This window comes from Haliotis cracherodii, unplaced genomic scaffold (assembly GCF_022045235.1).
Source record: "Haliotis cracherodii isolate W230 unplaced genomic scaffold, xgHalCrac1.p SCAF_9, whole genome shotgun sequence".
NCBI lineage: Eukaryota > Metazoa > Mollusca > Gastropoda > Lepetellida > Haliotidae > Haliotis > Haliotis cracherodii.
This window is the reverse complement of record NW_027266343.1, coordinates 40,285,802-40,311,738: the sequence shown is the minus strand read 5'-3', so window position 1 is coordinate 40,311,738 and position 25,937 is coordinate 40,285,802. Positions and strand designations below refer to the sequence as shown.

General features: G+C 42.9%; 1 protein-coding gene across 2 annotated transcripts in view; it reads left to right on the top strand.

The window, feature by feature from the left end:
* The window catches only part of LOC139452183 (probable E3 ubiquitin-protein ligase HECTD2), a 77,806-nt gene extending 54,752 nt beyond the window's left edge, over positions 1–23,054 (top strand). For both annotated transcript variants that reach the window (XM_071233545.1, XM_071233544.1), the window contains 11 exons: positions 2,904–3,000; positions 5,276–5,383; positions 5,662–5,794; positions 6,590–6,678; positions 8,146–8,307; positions 9,599–9,673; positions 10,216–10,303; positions 11,217–11,323; positions 11,839–11,954; positions 13,701–13,841; positions 14,747–23,054. In XM_071233545.1, the coding sequence (XP_071089646.1) occupies positions 2,904–3,000; positions 5,276–5,383; positions 5,662–5,794; positions 6,590–6,678; positions 8,146–8,307; positions 9,599–9,673; positions 10,216–10,303; positions 11,217–11,323; positions 11,839–11,954; positions 13,701–13,841; positions 14,747–14,867 (1,237 nt within the window). In that variant the 3' untranslated portion in view covers positions 14,868–23,054. The remainder of the gene's footprint in view (positions 1–2,903; positions 3,001–5,275; positions 5,384–5,661; positions 5,795–6,589; positions 6,679–8,145; positions 8,308–9,598; positions 9,674–10,215; positions 10,304–11,216; positions 11,324–11,838; positions 11,955–13,700; positions 13,842–14,746) is intronic.
* The last annotated feature ends 2,883 nt before the right edge of the window (positions 23,055–25,937 follow it).

Sequence of the window (25,937 nt, the reverse complement as noted above, 5' to 3'; positions counted from 1 at the left end):
CCATCAGAAATTAAACCAATTTGAGAAATTGAGAAAATATTTCAAATGGGTTCTTTGCCTAGTGGTTTAAGATAATGGAAAGGTGAGCACCAGTACCTCTGGTATTGTTTTATGTTAAACAGGAAAAAATATAATTTTGAGTTTCTTTGCTGATTTGACACTGTGCTGGAGAACCGAAGTGTTTTTAAGTGTCACCTTCTGGAGTAGATGAGATTGTCACGTTGTAGAATGTTACACATATCCTTTAGCTATTCTTCACCAGCTTGTGCTTTGTTTGCCTGGTTCAGCATTCATTTGAGTATGTAATACTCTAGTATGTCTTGTTATTGGTTACTGAATTTACATAGTTTCCAAATACAGTCAACATGGGATCTATAACGTCAATGGACTACCGTCAATGTTACAGTCTATGCTTCTAATGCACTGGTACTTGAAATAAGAATAAAAATGATTTTGTTCATGCATTTCTCTCTTAAGTGATCCTTTTAATAAAAGCAAAAATCATTATCAAAAGGTTACATTTTTTTTGTTTTATTTCATGACTTAAATAAGTTGACAAACCTTGTAAAACAAAGAAGTCTCCTCAAAATTTAAATTTTTTTCAATATACATATATGTGGAATTCTGATGGTAAATCAGTAAATCAAGTAATTAAAAAGCCTAAAGAAGTGCACTGTGTTAAATTGGATCATTTATTGTTGATTGAATTATATCATACAGTTTAAATGTGCTGATGAATATTAAATTCTTAAAATTAAAAACTTGGTTCAATTTTCTTAGGAATGTTTTCAGACCCAGCCATTATGTACAACTCCAAACAAAAAGAGTGGCTGTTAAAGGGCACCTGTCATGGCATGATAGATTAACTATAGTAAGAGGAAAGAATCAGGTGTTTTTCTCTCCTACTGAATAGATATTGTGTAGCCATAATCAGTGTTCAGATATGTAGCATTGTCAGATTGTCCCATACACCGTGTACACTTTGTTAGTTCCTCAGTTGACTGTAGGTCTAGCCAGTTTCGTAGTAAATTTTAAGCTTATTTTACAATATTTGACTTTGTTTGACTTTAAGTAATTTGAGAACACTGTTTTTGCTTTTCCCCTGCTCACCCCTGCTCACCCCTGCTAGGTGTTTGTACATTATGGGCATGGCTCAGTACATGAACACAAAGCTTGTCCCTGGGGGTGAGGAGGAGGGGGTCCCCAGCGAACTGCGCCAGCTCAGGTCGGTAGCCTCCCATCCTCTCTTTCCCCTTCTGACAAAATCTGTGTCACTATTTGGCAGTCATCTTTTTTTCATTTTTTCATGTTTGTTTTTTTTCCGCTAGGTACTGTAATAGGTTTTTTGTCTTAGTTCGGTCATCATAGTCAGTATATCTCTTCTGGACCTCATTCTGCCTGCAGAAGAAGCTGCTATGCTCTCCTCCTTCCATCTGTCCTTCCCCTTCCACTTGTCCAACTACCTCCATCAGCTGTATCTCCCTCCATCAGCCCTACCCACTCCATCAGCTCTACCCCCCTCCATTAGCCCTACCCCCTTCCATCAGCCCTACCCCCTCCATCAGCTCTACCCCCCTCCATTAGCCCTACCCCCTTCCATCAGCCCTACCCACTCCATCAGCTCTACCCCCCTCCATTAGCCCTACCCCTTCCATTAGCCCTAACCCCTCCATCAGCCCTACCCCCTCCATCAGCCCTACCCCCCTCCATTAGCCCTACCCCCCTCCATTAGCCCTAACCCCTCCATCAGCCCTACCCCCTCTATCAGCCCTACCCCCTCCATCCGCCCTACCTCACTCCATCAGCCCTACCTCACTCCATCAGCCCTACCCCCTCTATCACCCCTACCTCTCTCCATCAGCCCTACCCCCCTGCATCAGCCCTACCCCCCCTGCATCAGCCCCCTACCCCCCTCCATCACCCCTCTCCCCCCCCTCTCCCCCCCCCCCCCCCCTCCTCCTCCTCCTCCATAGCCTGGCTTTATAGTGGGCCATCTCTCAGTGTTCTCTGGCACGCTTGTCACTGTAACTAATGGTGTTCCTAACTTCCTATATATATTCATTAAGTAAATGCATCCTCTGATACTTAATAGCTCATAATATTCATATTTGACAAACAAAAATATAAATATAGTAATTTCTGTACTGTAAATATTTTGTGTGACACATACTCATATAAATAAATATTTTTATGTTCATATAACAACATGATTAATAAAATCATTCAAAAATCAAATGAAACTTCTTCTTTTTCCCCATCAATAAACGTTTGAAGTGGCAGATATATTCCCAGTGATTATTCATTATATGCACAATATCTTTGAAGTACAACCCAATTTATCTTTGACTATATTAAGATACATCAATAAATTAGTACATATGCTCATGTCATCAGTATCATTTGGGACCGGACATTTATTAGGGGTGGGGATGGGGGAAACAGGGGAGGGTCACACAATATGACAGTCTGTAGTGGAGGGTCATAAAAAATAATACGCATATTGAGGGAGGTCATGGAAAAATGGACAGACTTTTGCAAGGTATTAGTGCTTTTGCATTTTGTCTTTTCAGGGAGGGTCATGACAAAATGTACAAGGACATGGGGAGGGTCATCCAAAAATATGACCCACTCACCCCTAAAATAAATGACCGGTCCCTTCCCATCATTTAAGACTTCAGTTATGCAGATTGAAAAATTTCCAATGATACAAACAGTAATGATGTCTCTTCAATACGGTAGATGTACCAGTGTACACTTTCTTTCTTTGACAGGCCAGTGAAGCCATCTTGTAGCTGTTTTCAGGCAGTAAATCTCAGAGTTTCCAGCATGGGCGATATTGATGGTGTCAATAACCTTATTGTGTAGCTACTCTGGTTAATGTCATATGTTTTCCAATGTTGCAGGTTTTCATTCTGCCAGTATCCTTTCATCCTGAGCATTGCAGCAAAACGAACAATCCTGCAGAAGGACTCGGAGCAGCAGATGATTATCATGGCCAGGGTAGGTGCAGTGTGTGATAGGAGAGAGGGGTAGGTGTAGAGATGTGATAGGAGGGAGGGGTAGGTGTACATTGAGACTTGATAGGAGGGAGGGGTAGGTGCAGAGATGTGATAGGAGAGAGGGGTAGGTGTAGAGATGTGATAGGAGGGAGGGGTAGGTGTACATTGAGACTTGATAGGAGGGAGGGGTAGGTGCAGAGATGTGATAGGAGGGAGGGGTAGGTGTAGAGATGTGATAGGAGAGAGGGGTAGGTGTACATTGAGACTTGATAGGAGGGAGGGGTAGGTGCAGAGATGTGATAGGAGGGAGGGGTAGGTGTAGAGATGTGATAGGAGGGAGGGGTAGGTGTAGAGATGTGATAGGAGGGAGGAGTAGGTATAAAGATGTGATAGGAGGGAGGGGTAGGTGCAGAGATGTGATAGGAGGAAGGGGTAGTAGGGGTAGGTGTAGAGATGTGATAGGAGGAAGGGGTAGTAGGGGTAGGTGTAGAGATGTGATAGGAGGGAGGGGTAGTAGGGGTAGGTGTAGAGATGTGATAGGAGAGAGGGGTATGTGTACATTGAGACTTGATAGGAGGGAGGGGTAGGTGTAGAGATGTGATAGGAGGGAGGGGTAGTAGGGGTAGGTGTAGAGATGTGATAGGAGAGAGGGGTAGGTGTACATTGAGACTTGATAGGAGGGAGGGGTAGGTGTAGAGATGTGATAGGAGGGAGGGGTAGGTGTAGAGATGTGATAGGAGGGAGGGGTAGGTGTAGAGTGTGATAGGAGGGAGGGGTAGGTGTAGAGATGTGATAGGAGGGAGGGGTAGGTGTAGAGATGTGATAGGAGGGAGGGGTAGGTGTAGAGTGTGATAGGAGGGAGGGGTAGGTGTAGAGTGTGATAGGAGGGAGGGGTAGGTGTAGAGATGTGATAGGAGGGAGGGGTAGGTGTAGAGATGTGATAGGAGGGAGGGGTAGGTGTAGAGATGTGATAGGAGGAAGGGGTAGGTGTAGAGATGTGATAGGAGGAAGGGGTAGGTGTAGAGATGTGATAGGAGGGAGGGGTAGGTGTAGAGATGTGATAGGATGGAGGGGTAGTAGGGGTAGGTGTAGAGATGTGATAGGAGGGAGGGGTAGGTGTAGAGATGTGATAGGAGGGAGGGGTAGGTGTAGAGATGTGATAGGAGGGAGGAGTAGGTATAAAGATGTGATAGGAGGGAGGGGTAGAGATGTGATAGGAGGGAGGGGTAGTAGGGGTAGGTGTAGAGTGTGATAGGAGGGAGGGGTAGGTGTAGAGATGTGATAGGAGGGAGGGGTAGGTGTAGAGATGTGATAGGAGGGAGGGGTAGGTGTAGAGATGTGATAGGAGGGAGGGGTAGGGGCAGAGTGTGATAGGAGGGAGGGGTAGGTGTAGAGATGTGATAGGAGGGAGGGGTAGGTGTAGAGATGTGATAGGAGGGAGGGGTAGGTGTAGAGATGTGATAGGAGGGAGGGGTAGGTGTAGAGATGTGATAGGAGGGAGGGGTAGGGGCAGAGTGTGATAGGAGGGAGGGGTAGGTGTAGAGATGTGATAGGAGGGAGGGGTAGGTGCAGAGATGTGATAGGAGGGAGGGGTAGGTGCAGAGATGTGATAGGAGGAAGGGGTAGTAGGGGTAGGTGTAGAGTGTGATAGGAGGGAGGGGTAGGTGTAGAGATGTGATAGGAGGGAGGGGTAGGTGTAGAGTTGTGATAGGAGGGAGGGGTAGGTGTAGAGATGTGATAGGAGGGAGGGGTAGGTGTAGAGTGTGATAGGAGAGAGGGGTAGGTGTAGAGATGTGATAGGAGGGAGGGGTAGGTGTAGAGATGTGATAGGAGGGAGGGGTAGGTGTAGAGATGTGATAGGAGGGAGGTGGAGGTGTAGAGATGTGATGGGAGGGAGGGGTAGGTTTAGAGTGTGATAGGAGGGAGGGGTAGGTGCAGAGATGTGATAGGAGGGAGGGGTAGGTGTAGAGATGTGATAGGAGGGAGGGGTAGGTGTAGAGATGTGATAGGAGGGAGGGGTAGGTGCAGAGATGTGATAGGAGGGAGGGGTAGGTGTAGAGATGTGATAGGAGGGAGGGGTAGGTGTAGAGATGTGATAGGAGGGAGGGGTCGGTGCAGAGATGTGATAGGAGGGAGGGGTAAGTGCAGAGTGTGATATAGGAGGGAGGGGTAGGTCTACAGGTGTGATAGAAGGGAGGGGGTAGGTGGTAGTGATCAAAATGGGTGTGGCCACATCACATATTGAAGAATATTAACATTCTGCATTCTCCTTACAGAAAAGTTTGGTGGCCAAAGTGCAACGTCGACAACTGCCTGACATTGGGATGTTGTTTCTGAACCTGACGGTGCGGAGGTCTCACCTGGTGTCCGATTCTCTCAACGAGGTAAGACAGAGCACCTGGCCAGGTGAGAATCAGATGCTGTCATTCAGTTCCAGGATGACACCCCTTTTTCTGACACCTTTTTCTGTTGACCAGTGTCAGTCCTCCTCTCATTGTTTTTTGTTCACTTCGATAATTTGGAAATATGCACTCCACTCCCTTTTAAAAAATCCTGGCTCTGCTTCAGAGCATGATCTGAAGTCATAATGGCCCATCCCTGTAGGATGATCCAGTTCTGCGACCGAAGCTCCGATCGTGTAATACCGTCTGACATGTTCCAGATTGCCAGGAAGCATCATGACCTGAAGAAGAAGCTGAAGGTGACCTTCGCCGGGGAGCCAGGCCTGGACATGGGCGGCTTGACCAAGGAGTGGTTCTTGCTGCTCATCAGACAGATATTCCAGCCTGAGTATGGTAGGTGGAGTCAGGATGGGTGGATTGAGTGTGATGTCAGGGTGGGTGGGGTCATGATGGGTTGGTTCAGGGTGAGTTACTATGTCAGGGTGAGTGGAATGACAGTTGGCGTTCTACATGGGTGAAGTCAGGGTGGGTCTAGTCAAAGTGGGTGGAGTCGGGGGGTGGGGTCAGGATGGGTTGGAGGGTGGAGCCAGGGAAGGGGGGTCAGGGTGGGTTGAATCACCATTGGTGATGCAACCTTTAAATGGGCTATTTCAATCAGAGCGAGTTTATTGTGGTTTGATACCTCTGATTGACCATTTGCAATCGAGTATTTTCCAAATTCATGGTAGAATTTGGTTTGAATCACATAAGGAAATATACTTAATGCTATAAATCATTTATATGTCAGATTTTACTCCATTTCAAATGTCATGGCCTGATTTAGCTATAGAACTGCTAACAGTAGCATAAAATAAGCATTCACTGACTATCACAGATCATTGGCAAGTGAGTGAGTGTTGTTAAGAACCTCAGTCAGCAATATTCCAGAGATATTATCTCCTGTAAGTGGTCAAAAACAAAGTTATGAGCAATGATCACCATCAAGATATGATGACACGTAATCAACGGTGTCGTCGACCTCCCAATCCACAGTTTGCTCTGCTCTTACGACAAGCATGGGGTATGTCAGGGTTGATTTATCTTGAAAGTATGTTAATGTTGTGTGGAGATCTAATGTATCCCTGTATCAAGGGTATCCCAACGAGTATGGGTGTCAGTCGGTGTGACTTAACTGATGTTGTTTTCCAGGGATGTTCAACTACGACAAGATGGCGGGTTGCTACTGGTTCAGTGCCATGCCCTGTGAGAACTACCAGGAGTTTAACCTTGTAGGAGTTGTATCCTTACACACAGTCGTCATGGAGATCCATACACACATACAGTTGTCATGGAGATCCATACACACATACAGTCGTCATGGAGATCCATACACACATACAGTCGTCATGGAGATCCATACACACATACAGTTGTCATGGAGATCCATACACACATACAGTTGTCATGGAGATCCATACACACATACAGTCATCATGGAGATCCATACACACATACAGTCGTCATGGAGATCCATACACACATACAGTTGTCATGGAGATCCCAACACACAGACAGTTGTCATGGAGATCCATACACACATGCTGTTGTCGTGGAGATCCCTCCAGACATTGATCATAGAGATCCATACACACAGTCATCATGGAGATCCATACACACATACAGTTGTCATGGAGATCCTTACACACAGTCATCATGGAGATCCATACACACATACAGTTGTCATGGAGATCCTTACACACAGTCATCATGTAGATCCATACACACATACAGTTGTCATGGAGATCCTTACACATATACAATTGTCATGGAGATCCTTACACACAGTTGTCATGGAGATCCATACACACATACAGTTGTCATTGAGATCCATACACACAGTCATCATGGAGATCCATACACACATACAGTTGTCATGGAGATCCTTACACACAGTCATCATGGAGATCCATACACACATACAGTTGTCATGGAGATCCTTACACACAGTCATCATGGAGATCCATACACACATACAGTTGTCATGGAGATCCTTACACACATACAGTTGTCATGGAGATCCTTACACACATACAGTTGTCATGGAGATCCTTACACACATACAGTTGTCATGGAGATCCTTGCATACAGTTGTCATGGAGATCCTTACACATATACAGTTGTCATGGAGATCCTTGCATACAGTTGTCATGGAGATCCATACACACATACAGTTGTCATGGAGATCCTTACACACATACAGTTGACATGCAGATCCTTACACACATACAGTTGTCATGGAGATCCTTACACACATGCAGTTGTCATGGAGATCCTTACACATATACAATTGTCATGGAGATCCTTACATACAGTTGTCAAAGATCCTTACACATATACAGTGGTCATGGAGATCTTTACACACAGTCGTCATAGAGATCCATACACACATACAGTTGTCATGGAGATCCTTACACAGTTATTATAGAGATCCTTCCACACATACATGTTTAAACTATACAGATTCAGGGTGTTGCAATTTTTCCGTATTATATCCCAACGTGACTATCAGCTAAAATTAGATTCATCAGAATTTATCAAGTGCCTACTTTGTCTTAATACATCTAGAGGTGACAAATATATAAATATAAGTCGCACCTTGAACATTACATGGATAATGCTGTACGTAATGCTGTACCCACATCATGTTTTATAACTAGAAGTCTAAGAATATCAGTGAGTGTTGCTATTTTCCTGAGCGTGTGAAGCTGATGGGTCTGGCTGTGTACAACTCCATCAACCTAGACATCCGCTTCCCGCCCTGCTGCTACAAGAAGCTGCTCAGTCCCGCTGTCGTCCCCTTCTCCAATCCTCGTGCCACGGTTGGCGTCACCTCAGTCACAGTCGATGACCTCATGCATGTCAAACCCGTAAGTACACATCACCAGATTCCATAGATACATCCACAGTTCTCTTCCCTTAGTTGACGGCACATTGACAGGCATGTGTTTTGTATACTACTCAAAAGAAGTTAAGGAATACATGATTCTTGACATTACAGATTAAATACACACTCACCTTAACATGTTGGTCAATATATGAAGAATTAATCATATTCAAGAGATATTAGATTGGTTTGATGCACAAACGAAGATTCTGTTATGTTGTGTGAACCACTGTTCATGAACGCCTCACATGTGATGTCATCATTTGCTTGATAACGGTGTTAGAACCTACACCGAAATGTTGCTCCTAATTGTAATAAAAATGTTGTTCATCCATAAATTCTTATCCTTACTTAATACTCCAACTTCTAAATGCCTCTCAAAGAAGTTACATGTGATGTCATAGATCCATGACTTGAGATGCACCGTTTGTCTCGTGCAGGATTAGCAACTAAGTTTGAAAATCATGTGCAGCATATCGTGTTAAGAATAAGGACATTGTGGTAACACTTGACTAACTTGATTGTTAGTTTTAACATTAAGTGGTACACATTTGAAACATCCCTTCTCAACGTACATACTTCTATATATGTTTCTATGGTGCTCGTTTCTTTTGGCGGTGAGTAAAATAAGATGAAAGAATCAGATCTTACATAATCCAGCCGCTATTAAACAAAGACATGTGTATGAAGCAGTATATTTGAATTTTCTTTCCAGTGATAAAAAAGATTCACAATAGAAAATAAAAGCAACAAAAAATATTTCATTGATCATAAGAATTTCTGCTGACTGTATCAGGAGCATTTCTTTATGAATCACTATCAGACAGTGATGATACTAGGTGGTCGGGGGGCACAGGTGGCCAAGTCGTCTAAGGCGCCGCGATTCGCTGTGCAGAGTTGCGTCCCTTGGGCACGTACGCCAGAAACCTATGATTTTGGGTTCGAATTCCGGTTCGCCCCGATTATGTTTCTAGGTTATTTACCGCCTTGATGAAACCCACAAGCAGGGGTATGGTACTGACATAATCTAGGCAAGACCACAATCATAGTTTTCCTTGCAGAAAATTGCAGCACCTCAGGCGACTGGTCACCTGTGCACCCTTTAGACACAGGCAAACATAACATCATATTACAGTAGACTTTGAGAAGAGTTGATTTCTGGTGATATCATAGCTGATTGGAGAAAACATGAAATGGACTGTATGAATTCTAAAAATTACAACAACATAAATTGGTAAATTGTAATCTCAGGTTTTGTTGTGCCTTGTGTGCAGGAGGTGGCGAAAGGCTTGAAGGACTTAATGGAGTATGAGGAAGATGTGGAGGATGATTTCTGTCTTACCTTTGAGGTGAGCAGACGTGACTGGCAGCCATCTTGGTTTAACTTTTCAAAAATATATAAAATATGATATGGTCTCATCAGGAAGCTTCAAATCTTTTTGATGTACCTGATGTTTACTCTCTCGTGGCCATTTTTGCAACCGGGTTCCGTCTTAGCGCAAACGGGCATACCTAAAACAATTGTCAACTCGTTCAGTAATGGTTCACATATATTTCCCCATATATCATATATATTTCAGATGCAATTTAAAGCACATCGGGACAGGCGGAATGATACAGTATGATTGAACACATTTAACTGTATCTTCGGTATCTCTTTAGATGCAAGACATATGTAAAATAAAAAATTATTCGTAAGGGATTCTTTTAAGAAGAATCATACGCGCATTCTGATCGGTTTGTTGTATTTTCGCACATAACATTCATCGATAGGGGGACGAGTCTTCTTGTAGGTTACGGAAAGGGGCGAGTGGTGACGAATATAGTTTCTGGTGAGCCACTATTTTTTGTAGTCACATATCCAAATGTGGTCTGATTGTGTGTGTGACAGGTGTCCAGCAGTGAGTATGGGTCAATGAAGACAGTCCTGCTGAAACCCAATGGAGACAACATCGCAGTCACCAAGGAGAACAGGAAAGGTCAGTATCACTGTTAGCATCTGTTGTCAGGCCTGTAGGAGTAGGTGCCCAGGTCCACTCATCCAACCAATTCTTTTTGATCAACAAAGTTTAACAAAGACAATTCTTCTCAACCCCTCCACCCATTAACCAACATCTATATACATACAGATTACTTGGCAATATTCAACCCCAAATCTGAAGCAATTGTTTGTTAAAATTTACAAATTGGAATTTAGAATGCATGATATTATATCATAGTTATAACTAACATACCGTATTCGATGTAATAAGCGCCCGGGGCGCTCTCAAAATTAGAATTAGGGGTCTCTTATTAGAATATAATTTTGGTGAGAGAAAAAACAGAGTTGAAAGATCGTAAATTTCGTAGTTTATGCTGACAGCCTGAAATGATACAAACGAAAAAAGTATGTGCGTATCATACACGACAGATATATTTTCCAGAATTGCCCATAATTAAGGGTGCATATAACACACGAGTGCATGTTATACACAAATAAATAAGTCTTGTGTACATTGATCAATCAGAAGGGGTGCTAATTGGGATTGTTCACTAGCCAATATTTTAGCAAATATCGCCGTGGGCCCTTATCAGTGTGGGGCACTTATTACGTTGAATACGGTTTGTGCTTTGTACAGATGACTTGTATTTCACTGATAACTGGCCAATGGAGAGCAGAGGACTTATTTCTTAGTTCTTCCTTATTTCATTGAATGCACCTCTGACCAATTTCTAAAATAGTTAACCTTTGTAAGATTTAACTGTTAAAATGTATGTAAAAGTGTGAATGCGTATCTTATTTCTTGTCTGAATATATCTGAACGTATTTAGTGTCTGAATATTTGTAATATGTATAAAGTACCAGAATATGTTTGAATAGGAAATGTCTGACCAACATTTTGTATTCTACAGAGTATGTTCAACTCTATGTGGAGTTCATTCTCAACAAGTCAGTGTACCCACAATTCCAAGCGTTCTACCATGGATTTCACAGTGTGTGTGCATCAAATGCACTAATTGTAAGTACGCCCTATCTGCACTCTGTCAAATATTATAGTGAGATTACACGAAGGCGTGTTCAATAGGGCTGGGACGAGTCCAAATTTATTACTGGGATACCCGACCCTACCTGGGTACCCACTGAAGGTCTCAAGAGTTGGAACGAAATGTCTGATTGGCAATTGTTTTACCACAGCACTGGCAAAAACAACTTAGATACATGTATCAAACGATCAGATCATGCGTACACAGAAGTTGACTGAAGCTTTATCTCTATTCACCCATATACAAGTCAAAAGGAATGTGTACATCGTCAGAAAGAAATGCAAACTTTAGCGTCTTGAAGTGTAACCACTGAGCTATAGTGAGTCGTATTCATAAAACAATATACCAAGGGTCCGGGTAGTCCTGTGGGTACCTGGATCCTACTCAGGAACCACCTGACCTGAGAACCCGAGTTACCAGTCCCAGCCCTAGCGTTCAAAAATACAAAAAAGAATTGTTTGCACCGTAACCTCACACACTGCTGTTGTAGATGTTGCGGCCTGAAGAGGTGGAAATGTTGGTGTGTGGCAGCCCGACCATCAACATCAATGACCTCAAGAAGGTGACAATGTATGAAGGTTACAGTCCTCAGGATCAGACAATTAGGTCAGTACTGTAACACTCTGAACAAACAATCAGGGTCCCCTTTCCTCATAGCTGTCTCAGAGGCTGAACTATTTTACCTAACCAGAACCTTGCGATAGTGCTATTGTAGAACTGGGCTTTTGTCAGCAAAACCTCTGTGTACTTGTGGAGTCAACAGGGAACAACCATAAGGTCAATATACACTCTGTGGACACTCTGCCGACAGTCAGGTCTGTATACCCTCTCTTGACTCCTCAGGAGCTGACAATCAGGTCTGTATACCCTCTCTAGACTTCTCAGGATCAGACAATCAGGTCTGTATACCCTCTCAGGATTCATCAGGATGTGACAATCAGGTCTGTATACCCTCTCAGGATTCATCAGGAGCTGACAATCATGTCTGTATACCCTCTCAGGATTCCTCAGGATGTGACAATCAGGTCTGTATTGTAACCCTCTCTTGACTCCCCAGGATCAGACAATCAGGTCTGTATACCCTCTCTAGACTCCTCAGGAGCTGACAATCAGGTCTGTATACCCTCTCTAGACTCCTCAGGATGTGACAATCAGGTCTGTATACCCTCTGTAGACTCCTCAGGAGCTGACAATCAGGTCTGTATACCCTCTCTAGACTCCTCATGAGCTGGCAATCAGGTCTGTATACCCTCTCTAGACTCCTCAGGAGCTGACAATCAGGTCTGTATACCCTCTCTAGACTCCTCAGGAGCTGACAATCAGGTCTGTATACCCTCTCTAGACTCCTCAGGATGTGACAATCAGGTCTATATACCCTCTCTAGACTCCTCAGGAGCTGACAATCAGGTCTGTATACCCTCTCTAGACTCCTCAGGAGCTGACAATCAGGTCTGTATACCCTCTCTAGACTCCTCAGGATCAGACAATCAGGTCCGTATACCCTCTCTAGACTCCTCAGGATCAGACAATCAGGTCTGTATACCCTCTCTAGACTCCTCAGGAGCTGACAATCAGGTCTGTATACCCTCTCTAGACTTCTCAGGAGCTGACAATCAGGTCTTTGTACCCTCTCTAGACTCCTCAGGATCAGACAATCAGGTCTGTATACCCTCTCTAGACTCCTCAGGAGCTGACAATCAGGTCTGTATACCCTCTCTAGACTCCTCAGGAGCTGACAATCAGGTCTTTGTACCCTCTCTAGACTCCTCAGGATCAGACAATCAGGTCTGTATACCCTCTGTAGACTCCTCAGGAGCTGACAATCAGGTCTGTATACCCTCTCTAGACTCCTCAGGAGCTGACAATCAGGTCTGTATACCCTCTCTAGACTTCTCATGATCAGGTCTGTATACCCTCTCTAGACTCCTCAGGAGCTGACAATCAGGTCTGTATACCCTCTCTAGACTCCTCAGGATCAGACAATCAGGTCTGTATACCCTCTCTAGACTCCTCAGGAGCTGACAATCAGGTCTGTATACACTCTCAGGATTCCTCAGGAGCTGACAATCAGGTCTGTATACCCTCTCTAGACTCCTCAGGATGTGACAATCAGGTCTCTATACCCTCTCTAGACTCCTCAGGCTGTGACAATCAGGTCTGTGTACCCTCTCTAGACTCCTCAGGATCAGACAATCAGGTCTGTATACCCTCTCTAGACTTGTGGGGACTCCTCAGGATGTGACAGTCAGGCTGCATTTACCTGTGTACACAGAGTACTTGGTAGCTTGAGGTAGATGTTTGCCATCCAGGTATGTGTTTGTTCCCTGACTACAGCTGACTGTGTGTTGGCAGGTACTTCTGGGACATGGTGAATGGTATGCCCATGGAACTGCAGAAGAAGCTGCTGCTGTTTGCCACAGGAAGTGACCGGATTCCCATTGGTGGAACCCAGGAGATGCAGTTCAAGATCTCTAGGATCTCTGGAACTGATCTGTAAGTGCTGCTTACATTTTATACACCCTGGCTGAAAGTCAAAGTTATGTTGTGGCCTGTGTCCATCTGTACATTCATTGTTAACTTGGCCTTTTTTACATCTCCTCTGTAACTGCAACGTCTATGGAGCTGAAACTTTGTGTGAATGATCCCAGGTCCCTTAAATAAAGTGATCACAGAATTCTGATCCATATCCCGGCAGCCATAATGAAAATGTCATTTTTGGATGTACCTTACCAATTTCTGTATACATCGTTATACTGCAAGTATTCGGTTTTATTGCACTGAATTAATCGGTTTCCCTCATTAGTGTCGGATAAAGCCGATTGTCGGTTTAATGAGTCACCAGAGTTTAAGATTAATATGACTTGACTGTAGACTGACACACACTGGCGGTCGGGTAGCCTAGTGGTTAAAGCGTTCGCACGTCACACTGAAGACCCGGGTTCGATTCCCGACATGGGTACAATGTGTGAAGCCCATTTCTGGTGCCCCCCGCCGTGATATTGCTGGAATATTGCTAAAAGCGGCGTAAAACCATACTCACTCACTCACTCTCATGCCTGAATACACAGCTCTAAATTGATGTATGTTTTCATTTTGATATTACAAAAAAATCACATGTGTTTTCAAAGTGTGTCAGGATATTGACACCTCAAAATATTGAGGTTAGTTTAGAACCATAGACATGCATCTTGTTTTTATTCCATTGCTACAATAGGTTTTTATTACAAGAAGTCCAAAGTGTGTCAGTATACTTATGTATTCATCTTAATTCGTCACTGCCATGTAATCTTCGTGTGACCCGATCTGTGATCCTGACTGTAGCAGTACAGGAATGGCCTGACTAGGTCCAGTGTTGTCGTAGATAATTTTCCCATTCACCTCCTTGTGTCTGTTGCCAGACTGCCGATGGCTCACACCTGTTTTAACCAGTTGGTGCTGCCTCCTTACAAGTCCCGGAAGGTCCTCAAGCAGAAGCTGATTGCTGCCATTCAGAATGCTGAAGGATTTGGACTAGAATGATGTGACAGTGGTTTCATGGATCTGTGTGTGACCATCCAAAGGACTGCTTGTTTTGTTGATGTTCTTCTGACAATCGCAAGCAGGCTGGTGGACTCTTGTGAGACTGATATTTCTGTTTGTATCTCAATGCCTGTTGCAGTGCTGAAGATAATATGAGACAATTGAATGTTTCACTATGGACATACTTAACGCTCCTGAAGGGCAGCTAGATGTACACTGAGCATTGATGTAATCAACACCTTGGACAGTTAACCATGCAGCTTTAGCAGTATACAACACCTGGGAGACTCCATTAGGATCTATACAACACCTTGGAGAGCCCACTATGATGTATACAACAACCTGGAAGAGTCCATTAGGATCTATACAACACCTGGGAGAGTCCACTATGATGTATACAACAACCTGGGAGAGTCCATTATGATGTATACAACACATTGGAGAGTCCACTGTGATGTATACAACACCTGGGAGAGTCCTTTATGATGTATACAACACATTGGAGAGTCCATTATGATGTATTTGGACAAATCCACTATCATGTATACAACACCTGGGGGAGTCCATTAGGTTGTAGTTGGGGGAGTCCAGTATGATATATACAACATCTAAGAGGCCATAATGAATGTTACAAGACAGGAGAGTCCAATTTATGTATACTACACATTTATACATTTGGAAATGTAATTGGTGAGTGAGTATACTGTAAGTACAGATCACAACACTCTACTCAAAAATAAAACTATTGTACAACCAGGACTACTAAATGCAAATTCTAACATGAATTTGGAAATTACTCAATCAGAGTAATTGATTGGTCAATCAGAGGTTGTCAAATCACAATAAATCCCTTATGATTGATATAGTCGATTTAATGGCCGCATCACCATGGTAGCTAATATTCATAAAACAGTACTTTTTTTCAGTCATTGTCGGTTGGCATATTTAAATAATTCCAAGTTCAATTTAATACAGTTAAATCTACAGATAGCCAAGCTCTACATTGAAAACACAGTATGCTGCCTTGCTGCCATGTGGCCTATTTACATTCAATTTCTGTTAATAATCACATATTCTCCCCTTCTTTTCCCAAAAGCTCGATGGATCTGAGCTTTCATGGGAACAACCGTATATGATGCATGGCTGATAGTTATGGGGAACAGAGCATGGAATGCTTGTCCTGTTTATCATTGTTTATATCTCAATCTTGTGCCATAAATCTTCATTTTGGAATTGGAAATATTGGGATCCGATTACTGTCTGCATTAATCACTGGTCAATAGAAACGTATCTTGTCTTCTCCACTTTGAGAAGGCGATCTTAGTGCTAAGGTTCAAGTCTACGATATTGGTTCTCATTGTCTTAGTGCTACGATCAGATTGTGCAATTCAGCTGGCAAATATATTTTTATGTGACTAATCATACATCTTCAGCCTGCTCGTGGCTGGTAACATGTCTGTCGGGGCTGCTTGAAATTTTACTCCACCTGCCCGACTGTCTGGCAGATAATTCTAGGACTGCTTATGTATTCGAGTTTTATTACAACTCCTTCTAGATTCTCAAGCAATTGTTTGCATTGTTTCAACTGAATTGAATCTGTCTCTTACTTTTTCCGATTTTACAATATTTATAATGTCTGAATGTGGGCAGGTAACTCTAAAGATGGGCAGGCAACTCTTATGGCTCACCTGCCCGACTGTGTTGTTGGGTTTTAAAATTATTATTCAACCACTGGTCTCAGATATGTTTTGTGTTTTTTAAAATATATATGGACTGTTGTTTTCTGTATTGTAAGTGACAAGATGTAATTGCAACTTGATGTTTTCACAGAAATAATTCTTCAACACAGAGATTCATCTACTGACACTGTTTACTGTTATTTACAATTATTTTCGCACAATTGTTTCCTCAATTTTGGCAGCATGTCCTAATATGTAGGCTACCCATAGTTATTGAGTCTATTGTCTGGCTTTATCCACTTTAACATATTCTTAATCAGAATGATCCAGTTTTGTTTCAGATTATGCCATGATGATTTGAGAAAGCAAACTTTTTTGGCAGATGTTTACAAGGTGTACAATAAACACAGGCAATATTTTTGAGCATGCAGTCTGTCAGTACTGTAGTCCAGAGTAAAGACATAACAATGTGTGATACTGGAAGCAGTTGTCCTGTAATAGCATCTGCCTGTGAGTGTTTGGCAGTACTGTATGGCAGTTGATATATTTTGTTTAAAAGTCAAGCAGTATTTGTATCAAAGAATACAAATGTTCATGACCTGTACATAAGGGAAAGTGATCTGTACATATTGTCATGTGATCTGATACTATGGTAATGTGACCTGTAGCTATTGTCATGTGATCAGTAAGTATGGTCATGTGACCTGACTGTGGTCATGTTGTCATGTGATCCATAGCAATGGTCATGTGACCAGTTAATTGTCATGTGTCATATTAGGAATTATTGTTTTCGATGTCATGTTTGATGTAATCAGTCATAAGCAAGTAGTGACGGATTGTGATGGACTTCGATTTAAGACATATAAACTTCTGATTTATCAGTTTGAAATATCAAAGAAAGTGCAATAACAACTACCGGTATATGTGGAAATGATGACTTTAAAAACAATTATTTGAATCATTCTCGGTACATAAAAAAGGATATTTTTTTAGACTGCATATTTTGTTATGCCCACAAGTTGAAGTCAGATTCAATGTAAAATAACTCTGCTGAACAATAACAGTATCTTGGAAAAATTAATGACAGAGAAAACAAAGGAGGCATAAAAAAGACATGAGCTAAGCTAAGTCTCACTGATACATGCAAAGCTAGCTTCAATTTTTTTAGCTAATTTCTAAATTTATTTACACGTTTCTTTCTTTTCTGTCTTTCATATTCAAGTTGCTGTGGAAATATATCCCTGAATCGAAGTCTATGAAGTCCGAAATTTTGGGTTAAGTGTAGAGCATCTTCATCTCACCTTTTAACTCTCATGGCTCACACTACCAAAGATTTGTCATGTGGGTAACATCATGTAGGGCAGTCAGTCATCAGCTTCATTCATCACAACCCGCCCCTCTCTGTAGCCTGTAAGAAGACTCGTCCCCCTATCGATGAAAGTTATGTTTGAAAATACGACAAACCAGTCAGAATGCATGTATGATTTCAAGTTCTTCGTCAAAGATCCCTCAGAAATAATTTTTGATTTTACCTATGTCTTGCATCTAAAAATTTACCCAAGACGCAGTTAAATGTTTTCAATCAAACTGTTTAATTCCGCATGTCCCAATGTGCTTTACAATGCATCCGAAAAATATATAATATATGGAGAAATATACGCAACGAGTTGACAATTGTTTTAGGCATGCCCCTTTGCGCTACGATGGAACACGGTCACAAAAATGGCCATGAGAGGGGCACGAGTCGCTATTCGGCTTGTCCCGGAATAACGCGAGTTGGTCACGAATGTCATCAGCTTGTGTACCTGGCTGCGTGGTAATGGAAGTTCAGGCTTTCAGCACTTGCTTGAAGTTACCAACCGTAGTTACATTGTAATTGAGGCCAGTCATAAAGGTGTTGTTTTATAGTCTTTATTATGTATTGAGAATAAGGAGATATGTTCCATCGATGGGCTTGTCTTGTCTTTGACTATTGAAATAGGGTGATTGAATTGGGTTTTAACACCACTTTTACACATTACCTTTTATATCTCCATTCTTTTATGATAAATACCGTGGACCTGTTCACTGACCTGTGAAAATCCAGGTTAGAAATGGTCTTCAGCAACCCATGCTTGTTGTAAGAGGCGACTATGCTTGTCGTAAGAGGCGACTAACGGCATCGGGTGGACAGGCTCGTTGAATTGGTTGATGCATCATATCCCAATTACGTAGTTCGATGCTCATGATGTCAATCACTGGATTGTCTGGTCCAGACTTGATTATTTACAGACTGCTGTCATGTAGCTGGAATATTGCTGTATGGAGAGTTAAACAACAAACAATCGGATCAATGATGATACAGCTATTTCCACCTTATGGTCCCAAATGATAAAAGTTTTGTTGAGATTTATTTTTTTTCAATCTGATGACCAAGTCAGATTGTGAAAGGCAAGCCCATCTTTGTGTCTAAAATGCCACATTAAGAACACAAACAAATAATATATGTTACATATGCTTTTTGTATTGTTTGTTGTAAGTGGTACTGAATCTCACATTATTTGACACTTCGTAGTACATACTTCTTTTGATTGTGCAGATGTTGTAAATACAGGCTCTCCTAGACTATCACCAACAGTATTGATGTATATTGGATGTAACTTGCTCATATCTACAGTGTTAATGTACATCATTACCACTGTCTATGTACAATGTATATATACCTAGCTAGATCTCAAGGCCTGTAGGTCTGTTTGACTCAGTCCGTCCAATCAGTGAACTTTCAGGAGATAGTGATCACAGTGGATATAGGAAAAATACACCAGTCACCATATTGTACAGTCTCTATACATATATACATACTGGTAGTAGTTTATGATATTTGACAACATAGTCCCAGCATATATTACAAAGGAACAAGGGTCAGGATCACATGCAGCCCTTGCAGTAGCAGATTTGATCCTATATGCTCAAAATTGTGGGACAGACAGACACTGTGTGATGAAACTAGTGTCTGGACTAAAGGATTGGATATTTTTTTCAGCCACAACTGCAAAAACAGGTATATTTTTAATTAAAACTATGATCCTAAATATTTGAATAAAAAAACGACATGTTTCATCAATATTTTTTTGTGGCACAATTCATTTCTTTTCAACAGTATCAAGATATTTTTCAAGCATTTTTTGGAACATTTTATATTCACAATATGGCTGAAATATTGCTGATGTGACATTAAATTTCACTCACTCACTCACTGGAACAGTTTAGTTCCCAGGCACACTCTTCCCTCCAAAGAATATGAAATCATTGGTCCCTAACAGCAGCAATAATAGTAATATCAGAGTAGTAATAATAATAATACATATATTTATACAGTGCTGAACTTCTAACCCATTTTGAACAGCTTATTTTCAGTGCTTGACATGGGGAAATAATGTGTCAAGTTTAATAGTATTTTTTAAGAGATGTTTTGACTGCTGAAAGATTCAACGATTTGGATATATTTTGAGATCTTTATAAATCTTGTGCCAAGCTTTGGACCTGCAACTGAGAATGAATATTCAGCTGGGGTGGTCTGGTTTGACTGATATACAAAACCGTATTCGACGTAATAAGCGCCCCACTCTAATAAGCGCCCACGGTGATATTTGCTAATATATTGGCTTGTGAACAATCCCAATTAGCCCCCCTTCCGATTTATCAATGTACACAAGACGCACTCGTGTGTTATATGCACCCTTAATAATGGGCAAATTAAATTTTGAAAAATGCATCTGTCGTATATAAACAGTTCAGACTGTCAGCATAAACCATGAAATTTATCTTTCAACTCTGTTTTTCTTCACCAAAGAAATATTCTAATAAGAGCCCCCTATTTCTTATTTTGAGAGCGCCCTGGGCGCTTATTACGTCGAATACGGTATACAATATACAATACAATGGGAATGATGTGATAACCTATTACCCAGGGTATATACAAGAAATATGTATCATTACGAATGGAAACTAGTTACCGGGTTCCTATGTACAATGTAAACTATAAACATTAAAGGTAGATGTGAACATATACTACTAGAAAGAAGTAAAGCACCACCTGACAGTAATCTAGTTACAATGAACTCTAAGGGACCGCTAATTTTATTTGTTATAACCGTAGTTCGTTCGAAGTATTTTGACTGTCCGACATCTTGGGTCAAGTCACGTGACCACATCATGTGACCTGAAGTCGTCGCATTTTGTGGTTTATGCTGAGAGCCTGAAATGTTTATATACGACAGATATATTTTTTTTCAGAATTTAATTGCCCATAATTAAGGGTGCCTACGGTAATATGAAAAGAATCAAGTGGTCCCTTACTTTTTTTCAGGAGTATATTTTTTACAGTTATCTTTGGCTTAGTCCCATTATTCAGCTATTAAATATGTGATCTCAACATCATGTAGTGTTGCAGCTCTACATTCAAGTGTTAGATTTTAGACAGTTTGTTGTAAAGTGTCCTACATTGGTCTTAAATGGAGTCCAGTAGGGGAGATAACTCTCAAATGAAGCCGTCCAACTTGTTCAGAGCAGTCTGGGCAAATAAACTCTGTTGTGTATATCAACCATACTTACATGTGAAATGAATGCGTTGACTCACACCTTTGGTGGGTTATTGCATAGGACTATAAATATTTATATATATATATATACATATTTATGTGTGTTTGTGTGTGTCCTGAGTCCGTGTTATTGTGTGTTCTGTACCGTCGGGCATGAGATGCAGCTGTTTGAAGATGACATTGCAGTGATTGGTTCCTGAGGAACTTGTCATTTATTAGAGAGGTTTAGGCACAGAGAAATAGTTCCGGGTACCATGACACTGTACAGATTTTAGGTGCATAGGTTTAGGCTTAGAAAAATTAAAGAATTGGTTCTCAGGCAATGGTTTTTGAAAATATTATGCGGGTGGCGGTGTCTTTTTTTTTTGCTTCCAACTAGTTTGTAACCAAATAAACAGTTGTGTACCATCAACCTGGGAATGGGTCTTCCTTCATAAATGTATGCCTGGATGAGTAAAATACTTGCAAACAGTATTTGACTAGTGTTGGACTTTTTTTCTTCTTTTTTTTTAAAAATGGAAATATAAACGAAACATGCGGCGAACCTATATGATGATGCGGGCAGTGCCTGAGAACGAACCAAGACTATTATTTTTTTTAGCGTTATAGATATGGAAACTTCAACTAAACGTTGCAATATTTATCATTTGTCAGTCGAATGACAAGACTATTGTAGAAATTCAACATCACAATGACCAGCATAAAATATGGACCAGCCTCTTTATCTTAGGCATACATGGCTGGGATATCTTTGTTAGAAACCCTTGGATCAAACAGTGTCAACCCTCTTTCAAGTGACAAGGTCCTCTGATTATATAATTGTTACGTTACTGATTTTCTCATAACATATCGGCCTATTGGAATGAACTTTTGACATTCCAAAGTTTTTACATTTCTGTATGTTTAAAACCTTACGTGGTAATCTTATTTGGAATCTAGCAAATGATTCAAATTATGCTACTCAAAAAAAGTTAAGGACCACCATTCTTTGATATTGCTATAGTTAATCTGTCATGGCTAGAGATCAGCTTTAGTAATATGAAAGAATAAGGTGGTTCTTAATTTTATTAGTAGTATAGAAATATGTTGAAGACTAAAATAACAGCGACGTGTTACACAGATATCTTGTGAAATGAGTATGTTACGGGAGCATGTATTAGGTTTAAAGTATGTGTCATGAGATGCCATTGGCAGATCCAGAGAAGGGGTGCAGGTTGTGCACACACCCCTTTCTTGCAGACATCTTACATATTAACTGTACCCTCGGGCAAGCCATTTCATGACTTGGGTGTAAGGTGCACACCCACCTTTTTGGCAGTGCTGGATCCGCCTCTCCAAAGCACTGAGCTAGCCGGGCCTTTGACGGACATGTTTGAGGATGACAAGGCGTGGTAGCTGTCACACGACTAACCGGGCTGGCCAACTCTGTACTCAGTTTGGTTGAAAGCTGATAGCTGGTTGAAAGCTGTGCCTTGTGGCTGCAGCAAGGATATCCATAGTCCCACATGTATTATGTTGAAGTCATCTATATATGTACACAATTTACATGTTACACTTATTGTAAACTGGCTCGGAACTTTCTCCTACTCTACCTCTGTATTGTGTATAGTACTTTTGGAAAGCTCAAGAGCTGGTCGCTTCTCAGCAAAACAGCGAACTCATTCTGGAAATTTCTTTTTTCCCACTAAATTTTCAGATGATTTCTATGAATTGTTCAGTCAGGTGATCAAGGAAGCTCAGTGGCACTGAATGGCATCCAGTCAAAGTATAATTTTGTTCATCTCGTTTTTAAAAGGTTTTATCATATTTTATGGGACCAAACATTTGTGAACTTTGATGAACTTGCACAGTCATAGTTTCCTAATGTTCTATTGTTATTTCTTTTGATGGGAAACAATGAAGAAGATTATCAATATGCAATAAGTGTGAGGGGGTGGGCATTCTGGATGGATGTGAGTGAGGCTACTGCTGGGTGGGGTGAAGGCAAGGGCAACTGGAGTGGGGGAGTCTGAGTGAGTTCATAGGGAGGGTGAGCATAATACTGCTGTGGTAGAGTGTGGTGGGGTGGAATCAGGCTACTGTGGGTAGGGTGGGGTGAGATGGGGGTGGGGTGAGAATTAGGCTGCTGTGGGTAGGGTGGGGTGAGAATCAGAGTAATGTGGGTTGGGTGGGGTGAGAATTAGGCTGCTGTGATAGGGTGGGGTGAGAATGAGGCTGCTGTTAGTAGGGTGGGATCAGAATGAGGCTGCTGTGAGTAGGGTGGGGTGAGAATTAGGCTAGTATGGGTAGGGTGGGTTGAGATGGGAAGGGGTGAGAATCTGGCTACTGTGGGTAGGGTGGGGTGAGAATCAGGCTACTGAGGGTAGAATGGGGTGGAATCAGACTACTGTGGGTAGGGTGGGGTTAGATTATGTCAGAATCAGGCTTCTATGGGTAGGGTGGGGTGAGAATCTGGCTACTGTGGGTAGAATTGGGTGGAATCAGGCTACTGTGGGTAGGGTTGGGTGAGATAGGGGTGGGGTGAAAATCAGACTACTGTGGGTAGAATGGGGTGAGAATCAGGCTACTGTGGGTAGAATGGGGTGGAATCAGACTACTGTGGGTAGGGTGGGGTTAGATTATGTCAGAATCAGGCTTCTATGGGTAGGGTGGGGTGAGAATCTGGCTACTGTGGGTAGGTTGGGGTGAGAATCTGGCTACTGTGGGTAGAATTGGGTGGAATCAGGCTGCTGTGGGTAGGGTTGGGTGAGATAGGGGTGGGGTGAAAATCAGACTACTGTGGGTAGAATGGGGTGAGAATCAGGCTACTATGGGTAGAATGGGGTGGAATCAGACTACTGTGGGTAGGGTGGGGTTAGATTATGTCAGAATCAGGCTTCTATGGGTAGGGTGGGGTGAGAATCTGGCTACTGTGGGTAGGGTGGGGTGAGAATCTGGCTACTGTGGGTAGAATTGGGTGGAATCAGGCTACAGTGGGTAGGGTGGGGTGAGAATCAGGCTACTGTGGGTAGGGTTGGGTGAGAATCAGGCTACTGTGGGTAGGGTAGAGGGGAATCAGACTACTGTGGGTAGGGTGGGGTTAGAATCTGGCTACTGTGGATAGGATGGAGTGAGAATCAGGCTACTGTGGGGGGAATCAGACTACTGTGGGTAGGGTGGGGTTAGAATCTGGCTACTGTGGGTAGGGTGGGGTGAGAATCTGGCTACTGTGGGTAGGGTGTGGGGGGGGGGAGAATCAGGCTACTGTGGGTAGGGTGGGGTGAGAATCAGGATACTGTTGGTAGGGTGGGGTGAGAATCTGGCTACTGTGGGTAGGGTGGGGTGAGAATCTGGCTACTGTGGGTAGGGTGGGGGAGGGGAGAATCAGGCTACTGTGGGTAGGGTGGGGTGAGAATCAGGCTACTGTTGGTAGGGTGGGGTGAGAAACAGGCTACTGTTGGTAGGGTGGGGTGAGAATCTGGCTACTGTGGGGGGGGGGGGGATCAGGCTACTGTGGGTAGGGTGGGGTGAGAATCTGGCTACTGTTGGTAGGGTGGGGTGAGAATCTGGCTACTGTGGGGGGGGGGATCAGGCTACTGTTGGTAGGGTGGGGTGAGAATCAGGCTACTGTGGGTAGGGTTGGGTGAGAATCAGGCTACTGTGGGTAGGGTAGAGGGGAATCAGACTACTGTGGGTAGGGTGGGGTTAGAATCTGGCTACTGTGGATAGGATGGAGTGAGAATCAGGCTACTGTGGGGGGAATCAGACTACTGTGGGTAGGGTGGGGTTAGAATCTGGCTACTGTGGGTAGGGTGGGGTGAGAATCTGGCTACTGTGGGTAGGGTGGGGGGGGGGGAGAATCAGGCTACTGTGGGTAGGGTGGGGTGAGAATCAGGATACTGTTGGTAGGGTGGGGTGAGAATCTGGCTACTGTGGGTAGGGTGGGGTGAGAATCTGGCTACTGTGGGTAGGGTGGGGGAGGGGAGAATCAGGCTACTGTGGGTAGGGTGGGGTGAGAATCAGGCTACTGTTGGTAGGGTGGGGTGAGAAACAGGCTACTGTTGGTAGGGTGGGGTGAGAATCTGGCTACTGTGGGGGGGGGGGGGGATCAGGCTACTGTGGGTAGGGTGGGGTGAGAATCTGGCTACTGTTGGTAGGGTGGGGTGAGAATCTGGCTACTGTGGGGGGGGGATCAGGCTACTGTTGGTAGGGTGGGGTGAGAATCAGGCTACTGTTGGTAGGGTGGGGTGAGAATCTGGCTACTGTGGGGGGGGGGGGATCAGGCTACTGTGGGTAGGGTGGGGTGAGAATCTGGCTACTGTGGGTAGGGTGGGGGAGAATCAGACTACTGTGGGTAGGGTGGGGTTGAATCAGACTACTGTGGGTAGGGTGGGGTGAGAATCAGACTACTGTGGGTAGGGTGGGGTTAGAATCTGGCTACTATGGGTAGGGTTGAGTGAGAATCTGGCTACTGTTGGTAGGGTTGGGTTAGATGAGGTGGGAATTAAGGGGGTAAGAGTTAGGCTAGTTAGGGCTCTGAGTGAGGTCTCAGGGATGGTCAAGTGAGGATACAGGATTCTGTGGGTGGGGTGAGAGTTAACAAAACGTGACATGTAAAAGACTGTTGACAGTATGTTGAAGCAAAGTTAAGGGGTGTGGCAAATCCTGGTGTGTGGGGAAGCTGATAGTGGATGCAGGGTGAGGTGTCCTGTGAAAGGAAACACAAGACATTCATGGTTTAGGGTTGATATATTTCAAATGTCCGTCCAACTTATCTGACAAATCATTTCTCACTGGCCTATTTCTAGCCACTCTGGGTCAGGGTATGCATT